The sequence below is a fragment of the Macadamia integrifolia genome, chromosome 6, assembly GCF_013358625.1.
Source record: "Macadamia integrifolia cultivar HAES 741 chromosome 6, SCU_Mint_v3, whole genome shotgun sequence".
In the NCBI taxonomy this organism is placed as follows: Eukaryota; Viridiplantae; Streptophyta; class Magnoliopsida; order Proteales; family Proteaceae; genus Macadamia; species Macadamia integrifolia.
In genome coordinates this window covers 14,739,716-14,751,670 of record NC_056562.1, presented here as the reverse complement: position 1 = coordinate 14,751,670, position 11,955 = coordinate 14,739,716, and the positions used below count along the sequence as shown (strand labels likewise).

The window sequence follows — 11,955 nt, the reverse complement described above, 5'->3', positions numbered from 1 at the left end:
GCATTACTGAGATGCCAAACTTTTTTCTTCTCCAAATGGGATTGATTTGAGTGGGTGGCGCAAATTATTCATTCTGTTAAAGGATTCATTGGATGGTAAGTTTGATGTTAGCAGTCGCGATAATTCCAACTCCAATAATATATATTTAAGTTGTTGCAGCTAAAAATCTTGTAGTTCAACTTTGAGATAAATCGATTGATCAACCTCAAGATGTGTATCAGTCGTCTAGTCCCTTATGGTGATGATGCGCTTTTAGCGTTAATTGACTGAGTTGTACTTCCGATGTTGTTACTTTGAAGTAATTATAATGTTTAAAACAAGCCTATGCTTTGGATTCATCATCATGGGATAACATCATATAGGATTTCGGCTCTTCTTATAAAGAAAAAATAATAAAAAATAAAAGGGGGGAAAGAACCTTGTCCGAGAGTATGATCTATGTTAACATTCTCATGTGTATATATCTTTACTACCATTGTAAAAAGACATTTATATCCTTATTTTTTAGAAGAAAGATTGACACATGAAGTGTTTTCGAGCATAAAACATTTAAAAATAATTATAATAATAAATAAATAAAAACTAATTTTACTCCATATGACCTTGATAATTTAATTATGGTCTCTCGTTTTTAAGAGTCATTCGTTAAAGGTACGAATCTCCATAAGTGGTCCAATTTTTTTATTTTGTTTTTTTCTTACCAAAAAAAGTGGTAATTGATTCTGAATTTCTACTCCCACAAATTTCATTCCTACGTGTTCGGTGTTCCAAACGATTGTTCCAATCAAATCATGTATCGATGTTATTGGGAAGGGTGCCTTGTGATCTAATATAGCTAACCGTTGATAGAGAACCTTGGAATTTGTGGATGGGCCTTCAAAGGAGCATCCTTGATGCACGAGGATTTGAAACATTAAAATGGTGAACCCACAACAGGGCCCATACCACAAATGTGTGGATCTCATTTTTACAATGACAGGTATCATCATATAGGGGTGTGACGGGTGTCAATCAGTCGGGCTGGGCTTGATCTGGCCTAACGGGCCTGTATCCTTGCAACGTGACCAATCTGTTTAAGGAATGAAACAGTCTCATATCGGGTTTGGTCGGAACCAGACTTTAATTAGGCTTCTCTTACGCAAACTAATTAGGCTGTAATTGGACCTTAAACAAGCTAATTCACCAATTATGCCTTAAACGGTCTTTATTTGTCTTAGATTTAAGAAATCTTAATATATTTTATTAAATCATCAACAATTTAGAAAATATTTTACACTTAGTACATTCGATAATTGATTAAAAACAAAAAAATACACATATAAATGGTCAGGCTAAATGTGTTAGTTAAGGGTGTCAATTGGGAACCGAAACCGAATACCAAAATCGATATTGAGCCGAATTAATCGAACCTAACCGAATTAATTCGGTTCAAATTTGGTTGAGTATGTGAATATGTTCCTCGATTCGATTTGGACCGAAACTAAACCGAATTGTCTTAAAAATAAATAAATAAATAAACCTAGCATTGTAGTATTGTTAAGATTAAAGTGGGATTTTTTCAATATTCAATTTTGAGTTTTGACTCTTAGAATGTGGCGCGACTATGAACATATTTATATGCTAAGACAAACTGGGAGTTAGCAATGGTCGTAAGGACCATAACTTGAGCCCATTATGGCCTTTAATCCATCAAAGTCATGGTTCAAAAGTTGAACCGTTTTCATAACCGAGTTAAAACTAAAGTAAAAAATTGAATTAAAATTGCATATCAAAACCGAATTGGAACCATAACCGAACCAAGTCAATTTGGCTTGAGTATCTAAATATGGAACCGAGTCGGTTCTCGGTTCGATTATAGTCCACATTTCCATCATTTGGAACCAAACCGAATAACCATAACCCAACCAATTGACACCCTTAGTGTCAGTCCGAGTCGGGCTTGTAAACGGGTTGGGGCGGTCGGTGCCCCTCAATCTTACCCCTTGCACTATGTACTACCAATTATGAACATGTTTGAGCTCGACATGTTTATTAGTCGAGCTAATCCATGTCAGGCTCAACGGACCTATCATTCCGGGCATAAAATTCGATCTTAAACCATATTTATTCGATTTAATTCGGTCTTAAACCATATTTGCTTCCGATTTTAAACTTACACACTTTTTTGGCATCTCCTGCCATAATATATAGGGTGCACACTAGTTTAAGCATCTCCTAACATAATATATGCAGTAATTAGAATGTCACTGAGTATCCATTTACTTTCATGGCTAGATACAATTTTTTTTTTTTCTTCACCTTAGATGAAATAAAGAATTGATTTAAAGTTATGATTAGACATTGGAAACTGGAAAGAATAAATATCATTGTTAATTCTCATTGTCTATTTTATCTAAAAAAACATTCTCATCTCCTATTATTAAAGGCCTAAAATACTATTTTATTAATGTAAAAATTATTTACAATCGTTGCATCGGTGCAGAGAGCATTAGGTGGCTGGGAGGTTCTCAGGGCACATGTCTAGATGCTCTCAGCCATCCAATGCTCATCGCACCTCATCGTTCACTACAAAGAATGTGGGCTCCTTTTATTATCCAATGAAATAAATTTTTTTTATTTATAATAATTAAATCATGTAAGTGAAAAGATTTTATCTTCACCATAGTTTAAGAGAAATTGGATCCAATCGTTAAAAGATGGGGATTCATTTTCTGCTCAAGAGTACACCTCTGCGTCCATACACAAGAAGGTGTGAAATGATCACCGTGCCCTTCCCATTTGATGAATGAAGATGCACTTTCATTAATTGGATAAAAGCCACTCTCCCAAACAAAAACACATTTCTACGTAGGAAGATACTTACAAGGAAACCTTAACATCCTTAAATTAATAGTTTCATTAAAAATAAAAAATAAATAATTGTGAAAGAGAAAAAAGTCTTATTTCTTTTCGAAGAAAAAAAAACACTCGAAGTGTAACAAATATCTGTAATATGTTGAGGATAAGATCCCAAGATAGAACTCTGGCTAATCGAAGAGGTGAAGAGGTGAAGAGGTGAAGAGGTGAAGAGGTATACGCATAAACTACCCATACATCATTAGATTTGACATGGTGAAATATCCATGTGGTTCAAAACGTTGGACAACGGAGGAATCATACACTTCCTACCGACCATTCTTTACCATTAGGAATTAAGTTTCAAAGTAATCATAATAATTAATGAATAGTAAAATGAGATACTTTACATTTTTCTCCTTGTCCCTTCTATCCGTAAAACATAGTAGTTGGGTTATTGGGTATCAAGGGTAAATATTAAATTTCACAAAATTATCAGCTGGAGCCAACTCTTCAATCACATCTTCAATGCTTTTTAGAGGTCGTACGTGACAAAACCGCCCCTCCCACCTCCCCCACCGCCCCCCCCCCACCCCACTCACCCATTCAACCTAAAAGATAAGGCTTTTAGAAGGATAAAGTTTTACTACATTTGTATAGTAGGGTTCAACCCCAACTTAGGATCTTAAAACATTTCCTATTGAATGAAGTCAATAATTTTCTATCCATCTCAATTTCGGTCAAAAGATTTCTGGTGACTATGGCTGAAGGAAACTTGGTCCTCGTATACTGTCTTGATGTTTTGTAATCATGGTTCAAGTAAGTAAAATTAATAAATAAATCCATATTCATAGATTTAGATTCAATTTGTGGATTTTTTTTTTTTTTAAATCTTTATATCCTTATAAATTGGGTTCCATCTGATGTATCACATGCGATATGTTTAGACCATATCAAGATGGTTTTGATTATAAACAAGGTTTAAAATACACAGTATCATGATTTGATCTGGATTGGTATCGAATAAGTATTGATAGATACCAATATCAATACTAATACTGTCCCTTAGATCCTAAGGGTGTTAATCGGTCCAGTTTTGGTTTAAACGGTGTGGATCGGTTTGATTCACATTTATTTTACTAAAATCATAACGGCACCATTTACTAAACGGTTACACTTTCTAAAATCGTGATCGTTTCGTAAACGGTTTCGATTTCCACGATTTCTAAACGGTTTCGATTTCACAGTTTTAAACGGTTTTGATTTCGGTTTATTCCATATGGTTTGTAAAACGGTTCACAATCAGTTTGATATAACTTGCAACCATCTCTAAACTAAATATCATATGCTTATCAAAAAATAATTGGCAATCACAAATAAGAAATTCTATATTAACAATGGTATATCTTAATCTGATAATCTAGTGTTATTTCATTGCATAGTCATTCTCAAACATTTATAACTAATATCATACAACATCCAAATATACAACATAAAATATTAAAATGACAGGTGATTCAGCCAAAATACCCCATCTATGATAACATAATAACATAGTAACATATATGGATTCCAAGTTCATGATCTAAAGCATAAACTTGAACTGAATTGCAATAAATCATACCAAAGCAGGATAGACACTTAATTTACTGATCTGACTCGTTTAGCTAATCGGCCTGAAACATGAAACCATAACCGCATCATTTACTAAATGATTTTACGATTTCAATATAAACGGATTGATTCGATTTCAATAAACGATTTCAATTACAAATTCACATCCTTATTAGATCCATGCTCGTTACAGTCCTATACCCACAAGCATGGTTTTAAGTATCTCCGATACCGATACGATACCCTCCGATACGTATCTTAAATTTAGTCGGCCGATACGATACACACCGATACGATACATTGAATTTTTTAAATCATTTCTTATCGATATATATCCTACAATACATACCGATATGCATCAATACACCACTAATACACATCGATACGATACGACATGCCTCGATACGACTCTATGAAAAATATAAAATTGAAGTAAAATGTACGTTTCAGTATGTATTGGTACGTATCGGTGAGTATCGGTATGTATCGATCGGTACGTATCGTATATATCAGCAGGTATCGGTGAGTATCTATATATATATCTGTACGTATCGGTGAGTATCGATACGTATCGGTGCTACGGTCATATAATTGCCAATATAGGTAATTTTTAAGAAAAAAACAATTTTTTGAAGGGTTTTTGTTTCGAAGTTGTTGTCAGCCATATTTTTCCCTAACTAAAGTGGAAATCAAGGTTGGGAACAAGGATTTTACATTTGTGGGACAACTACAGACCTTGAATTCTTAGTACGATACACTCAATTTAGTGTTTATGCATAATACATGTTATCAATAGCTTTTTTTAACAAATTCTTTATGCAAAAGTGTTTAAAAAAATATTTTCTATCCATTTATGTGTGTATCTTTAGCGTATCTTAGTGTATCTCCGATACGATACGATACCCTCCGATATGTATCTTAATTTTGACTGACCGATACGATGACCGATACCGATACTTTAATCCTTGCCCACAAGACAATCGTTACGTATACGAATATACTAGTCGTCAATTTAAATACAATAATCCTACAAGGAGTCGAGAAGGATTCATGAGGACAGCCGATAGCGACGTTATATCCGAATCTTCTTTTCGCCTTTCCCCTTAGTGTGGAAGAATCAACCTTTCCCATTTTACAACAGACTGAGTATACAGACGATTGGATTAGAATCTTTTACTTCTATCAAGTCGGAGACAATTTAATATGGTAGCTCGTTGTTCTCGTAGCCACGTACATGTGGCTCGTTGTCCACTTGCCGACTTGCGTCCCCGTTAGTACGACGCGAGCCTAAATATCTAACGGTCGTTAAGATCAAAGAACTATAGTGCACCGTGGGGGATTGTCTTTCACCTTCCGTGGCGCTGAGCGAAACTGGTGTACGCTACTTTTTTATTTGTCGGTCGTTTCAGCTACAGAGTCCTTTCAACTTCAAACACGCTTTCCTATTTCATCTCTGCATGCTCGAGCAGTTTCTTTGTGGATTTCTTTAGAAGTTAACGAAAGAAATTATAATCTCTTATCGATTTTCCTTCCGAGACCTTCACAATCTTGATCTTCAGATTGAGAAGAAACTGGTGTTCCTTTCGATTTTCGAGAGCCGACCTCCAGGATGGTTCAGATTAAAGAGTTGTATCCTTCTACCTGACTAAATTGGATGCTTTTTAACTTTACTAATGCGTTTCTTCTATAGCATTAGTGTTCGAATAATGTTTTTCTGTGATTTTATTATTATATGATCAATTCGACTCTGTTCTTCCTGATTCATATTTTTGTAATGAGCTGTATATTTGAATGTATTATAACAGTTCAATTTTGATGAATTAGAGTTTCTAGTTTCTGTAAAGAAAGATCTCTGTATGATTTTCCTTGACCTATACTTTTTGTTGGGGGTGTTTTCTCAAGTCGGATCGTCATGCCTGTGTCAGTAGATGAGGTGGGAAAGTAAATCGCTTACGGTTTGGTTCGATTGATTGAACTAGTTTTTCAATCTCTCTTCAAAGTTATTAATATAGGAAGGTTTGGTACTTTTACTTATTTGGATATGCTTCCATTTGCAGTATCGGATAGCTCAGACGTACATGGTCATGAAAATGCAGCAGCAAGATACTACAGGTAATGAAGGGGTAGAGATCTTAGAGAACAAGTCGTTCGAAGATGACGTTTTTGGAAAGGGTCAATATACATCGAAACTTTATCGCTTGCAAAGGTATCAGTGAGACACTCCACAACATTGCTCTTGTGCTTTATGTTATCTCCTATCCTTCATGTCTTATGGTGGATGAGTGTGCTCTGGTTGTAATCTGAAACTGGCGTTGTTTGGTTGCTGTGACCAAGTGGGATAGGCAATTTAGTTGTTTTCTCAGTTGAGTCCACGTAGTGCGAATAACAGTTGGGAAAATGAAAATTAGGAGAAGAGTACCGAAAATCGAAGACAACTCCTTGGGCTTGTGTCATGTTCTGTCCATATAGAACTTTTGAGGCTGCAGGGTAGTGATAATGGTGACTTCATCTTTATATGTGCCCTCTAATCCTTCTAAGATGCCTTCGGGGTCAGTTTAACCTATATTTATAGACTATAGTTTTTCATGGGTTATAGGATTTCCTGAGAGCCATTGAGAAACTCACCATGAATTTAGGCCTTTCTTATAAAGTTTTGATCTAATGATTGGTGATGGAGAAGAATGTCTTGGAAACCCTAATCCTCTTGAAGGGATGAATTCTGTCAAAGTTTTGGGCCAACAATAGCTGGAATAAATTTATCTGATTCTCCCCCCACCCCCCCTCCCCCCTCTCTCTGTCTCTCTGTTTCGAGTAACTAGTTGTTTTGGTTTTAAGAATATAGAGATACGAACAATCAACCAAGGATTGGCCTGTTAAGGAAATGCTCCCCTGTACCAATTCCATAATAACACATAGTATTACATAAGGTACACACGAAAAAAAAAATTAAAAACCTGCTCCTCACAAAGTAAATTTGTTCCCAAAGCAAATTCTAGGTCAAAGGAACTACTTGTTTTGCAAATTCATCTGCTTTATTTGCCGTCGTTGGAACAAACTGGTCGTGAAGCTAGGTGATGAATAAATCTGGTAGTATGTGAATAATGCCATGGATCTTTGGATTGGTCTTTCAAACAACTAATGATGTTTGCCAAGCGATCTTCAATCTCTGCATGATCGGAACCTCTACTGATATGATTAGGAATAAGGGCATTCGGAGTTCCTGGCACTCTCACATTCCATGGCCTAAGTGCTTTATAGTACTTGATCCTGGACAATAAATGCTTCTAGGCACCTCTAAAGTTCCATATGGTGCTTTTGGAAATGTCTTGGGAGCACTTAATGACCCTGTGGCACTTCAGCTGCTCAATGGCCTGTGCCCCTATGCAGTAAAACGGGCATACCTTTCTTGCCTGATGTTGGTTTTTCGCATTTAGGCCTTTTTTAAAGCATATTTGAACTAGAGAATACCTAGATGTATACTCTCTGGCCCCGGCCCGAAATTCTTAATGCATCACAGTTCGAAGCCCATAAGTATCAGGAATGGAATATAGTTAACCAAAATCTTGGACAAAGTTAAATGCTAGTATTTGATCAGAAAATTATTGATTATGGTCTACTATTAGGGTGTTGGGGGGGGGGGGGACATAGGTAAACTCATTTTGAGAGGCTTGAATCTGTTCATAATTTTTTGCAGCAAAGTTCCTACATGGTTGAGTGCTATAGTTCCAGCAGATGCTCTCCTCTTGCAAGAGGGTGCTTGGGATGCATACCCAAGATGCAAGACAGGTTCGTTTCATTAGTTTTTCTCAGTGTTACTTGACATTTCTTACCATTCTGAAAGCTCTACTGATCAATGGGTTCCTGAAATGGGCTGCTGTACAATGCAGTGATCAAGGTGAGTCTTTTTTGCCCCCAGGGCTGTGTCATTTGTAAAATCTTATTGCCTTTTGGTTTTGGTGTATACTCATTATCTTATCAATTTGAATTTGCAGTGCCCCTATTATCCCAAGTTTCTTTTAACCATTGAAACCATTCACATGGCTGACAATGGAAACTCAGAAAATGTGAGTTGTTTCGAGTGTTAGGAAAAACTCAACACGCAGTTCTTTATTATATATATATATATATATATATATTTATGTTTATTCTGAATTCAAGTGATAATTTTGGGAGCTAGGTACATGGCTTAAGCAAGGAGCTGCTGAAGGCCAGGAAAGTGGAAACTATTGATATAGCTTCAACTGCAAGGGACTATTGGAGTAATTTTGTTGGTCCCAGCAATATTAACCTCTCCGAGTTCAGATCAAGTAGGACAGCTCGTGGACCACTTTCCGAGGGGTGGCAGGTTGGTATTTTCGGAACCATTTTTAGCTTAATGATTCAATATATAATGTAGTTCCCAAGATGGCTGATTAAGTATTTTAATTTATATTTGCCAGTGTAACCTTGATAAATGATTTAATTTGTCATCGTCTATTTAGCTGAATTGAAAGACTCTGTCCATACAATTCTCGCAGGACAGGTGTGATCCAGTGATGACAGCATACAAATTGGTAACAATAGATGTTCCATTCTTGGGCTTTAAAAGTCGACTGGAGCATGCTGTGCTTTCGGTATGTATACTGTGGATGACAGTATTCCATAGGCATTTAAGAAACTAATAATGCATGGTCATCTATCTATTCACTAAAATGCTGTTTCTGGAAATTGCAGTAAACATCCTTGTATTTATGTGCATGTTTGAGAAAAGAATCATCCTGAAGATTTACAATTCAATATCCTGGATATGTTTGGACTCCTTCAATTCCAATCTAATCCAGTTTGTCTCAGCTGACCCCAACAAATCCTGGCATAGTTTGAAAGGAGATAGGGCTCTATCCTGACCTGTTCGTGAGTGTTTTTTGTTGATTGCTACCATGTTGGTGTCTCCCAATGTGGAATGCCAATATGCCTGATTCAATCACTATTCTTACTACAGGATCAGAGGGAAGAATGGAGCTAAACCCCCCTAGTACTGATACTTGAAACATTTTGTACAGTTACTGTCATTGACGAAGTCATGTTCTGAACAATTAATGCCACATAAATAATTATGCAGTAATTTGGGATTAGATTCACAAATATTTTCGTTCATTATTAAGAATTGCTATATTTCCTTAACTGAAGTTACCATTAAGGCACAGATTTCCAGCCCCCAAATTAGAAGGTCCTATGAGACTGCCTAAAACGTATGTGAGTTCATTCCTTGGTAATTTCTTAGCAAAACCTACTGGCTGGGATCGTCTTAAATTTTTTAGTTGATGCCTGCGGCCATAGTTACACGAAAATCCATTTTTGGCACCCTTATTTTTCAAACAGGGTGAAAGAGCACTCTTCCTGAAAGCCATACGAATTGTTTTGCTTGGATTGTTGATGGTTTGGGATGATGATGAAGCAGTATCAGTTTTTAATGATGATATATTTAACAAGAACATTTTTGACACCCTTATTTTTCCAACAGGGTGAAAGAGCACTCTTCCTGGAAAGCCATAAGAATTGTTTTGCTTGGATTGATGAATGGTTTGGGATGACGATGGAACAGATTCAGGAGCTTGAACGGCAAAATGGTTCCTCATTAAATAAGGTAATAGATATCTTATTTTCATAGATTTGATTCTAACTTATGATGCTTGATTTCAGTTCAAGAATTGTTTAGGAAGAAGGTACAGAGATTTTATAAACACATTGGAAATTGTAGCTGTATCAATTTTTTTTCCCCCCTTTTTTCGCTAAGTAGCTGTCTGTCAAATTGCTGCTCTTTTGCTTTTAAAATCAACACCAAAGATAATTTTGATAAAAAAAGATAGGAAGACGAAAGGGCATAGCCTTACAGGTAGAGAGAGGGAAAAAGAGGGGAGAGAGATGTCCCTTATCCTCTTGGAAAGAGCCCTAATAAGTATTTTGTAAAGAATCCCTACCAGGGGTCTATAAGCTTTGTTCTGAGTTTTACCTTCAAATTTTGAGTCTGCAGATATAATTCTAAATCTGCAACTTTTCCATGGTCCAACAACCTGATTTGTTGTTTCTTTTCAAATTTTATCTGAACTCTTCAATCTGAGTTTCAGAGCTCTTTTATCTTTCAATTTGAATCTACTATTTTCAATTTGAAGCTTTAAACTACAGAGTGCATGCATATCATTGAGAAAGAAGCTTTATTCACTGTAGCCTTCTTCTGTGCCGAAAACAGGAAATTATCAGATCAAGTTCAAAGGCTGTTGAGGAAGACCTTGATGCCACAGATTCAAGCGATAGCAGGTAAATCTGTCAAACATTAAGACAAAGATTTGAACCAAGTAGACTAATAAGTTTAACTGAAATAATAGCATGTGCTTGCCTCTCCTACTCTAACATGTGAATTAAATGTCTCCAGTGATTTGTCTGAAGAGTCAAATGTGAAAAGAGCCTAGATGATGATAGAAAATTTACAGCCTGAGGATGAGAATCGGGGGTCGCGGTAGCTCAATTTATTGTCTTGAAATATGTATAAAATCCTCTGTTCATTGGGGTAGCAATGTTTTTTGTATTGTTACCCAATGTCCTAATATGTACAGTATATTTGCATTTCTTCTTCTCACTTTCTAAAATTTCAATTCTGTAGAAGTACATAGATGTTTAACTAACATAATGGATCCAGTGCTCTGACACCACATCGACGTGTCCAACCCAAAAGCTTAAGAGTTAGGCTAAGAGGTCTAACAGTCTTAAGAGTAAGTGATATATGGAGAAATTCGAAACCCCGTTCGTTTAGGACTTTGGTGGGGTGGGAATTGAGGGGTGGGATAGTTGTATGAGCTCTCCCATCCCCCTGAGATTTTATGTCGTTTGGATATAAAGGGGGTGAGAAAATGGGTCGACAGCCTTTTGTGTGTCAGACATGTTCCACAGTTTCTTCCATACCAACCCTTACCGGACTTTATTGAAGTTCCCAGGGGAAAGTGGTTGAAGATGGCGCGAGCACTCGGCAACTCGTGCAACTGGCGCCCTTTCAAGCCCGTGCAACCGCCCTTTATGCAACCCTCGCCACTCCAATTCCCACGATCACGGGTGCAGGCGAAAATATGGGAACAAACCAGAGGTGGTAGGTCCGATGCGCGGGTGGAGTTGCAGATCCGACAATGGGCGTCTCTGCAACCTCAGCTCCCTGCAACCGCCTTCTATCTCACTCAATTCCTCTTCAGTCGTCCTGATCAGTCCTCACCTTCAGTCTCTGCTGCAAGTTTTCTTTTTAAAAAAGATTGAAGAAGAAGATTATGATTCACTGGAAGACGATGATGGTCTCCACCAAACCGCAATGGAATGGTATCGTGGGGGTAATTTTGTACTTTCATATTATGTTGGATTTACTATTCTCTATCACTATGTGGGTCTAATCTTTGAAAAATCTCACCTGATCATCATGTGAGTCCCAATCCTTGAAAAATCTCACCCATGGATCCCGCTAAACAAATGGGTTATTAGACTCTAAAG

General features: G+C 36.8%; 1 protein-coding gene across 1 annotated transcript; it reads left to right on the top strand.

Annotated features, from left to right (window-relative positions):
* Window positions 1-5,803: 5,803 nt before the first annotated feature.
* Window positions 5,804-11,110, top strand: LOC122081236 (phosphatidylinositol transfer protein 1-like). Its single transcript, XM_042648265.1, has 11 exons — window positions 5,804-6,078; window positions 6,352-6,382; window positions 6,507-6,655; window positions 8,144-8,235; window positions 8,337-8,344; window positions 8,442-8,513; window positions 8,627-8,794; window positions 8,967-9,062; window positions 9,950-10,072; window positions 10,676-10,743; window positions 10,859-11,110. Exons 1-11 carry the CDS (start codon window positions 6,059-6,061, stop codon window positions 10,893-10,895), a joined length of 864 nt encoding a protein of 287 aa, XP_042504199.1. The 5' UTR covers window positions 5,804-6,058; the 3' UTR covers window positions 10,896-11,110.
* Window positions 11,111-11,955: the final 845 nt, after the last annotated feature.

Excerpts from the sequence above, each read along its gene's own strand:
- LOC122081236 (XM_042648265.1), top strand. The coding sequence starts at position 6,059 with ATGGTTCAGATTAAAGAGTT. Across the intron at positions 6,079-6,351 it reads ATGGTTCAGATTAAAGAGTT|TCGGATCGTCATGCCTGTGT; the intron begins GTATCCTTCTAC and ends TGTTTTCTCAAG. Across the intron at positions 8,514-8,626 it reads ACAATGGAAACTCAGAAAAT|GTACATGGCTTAAGCAAGGA; the intron begins GTGAGTTGTTTC and ends TTTGGGAGCTAG.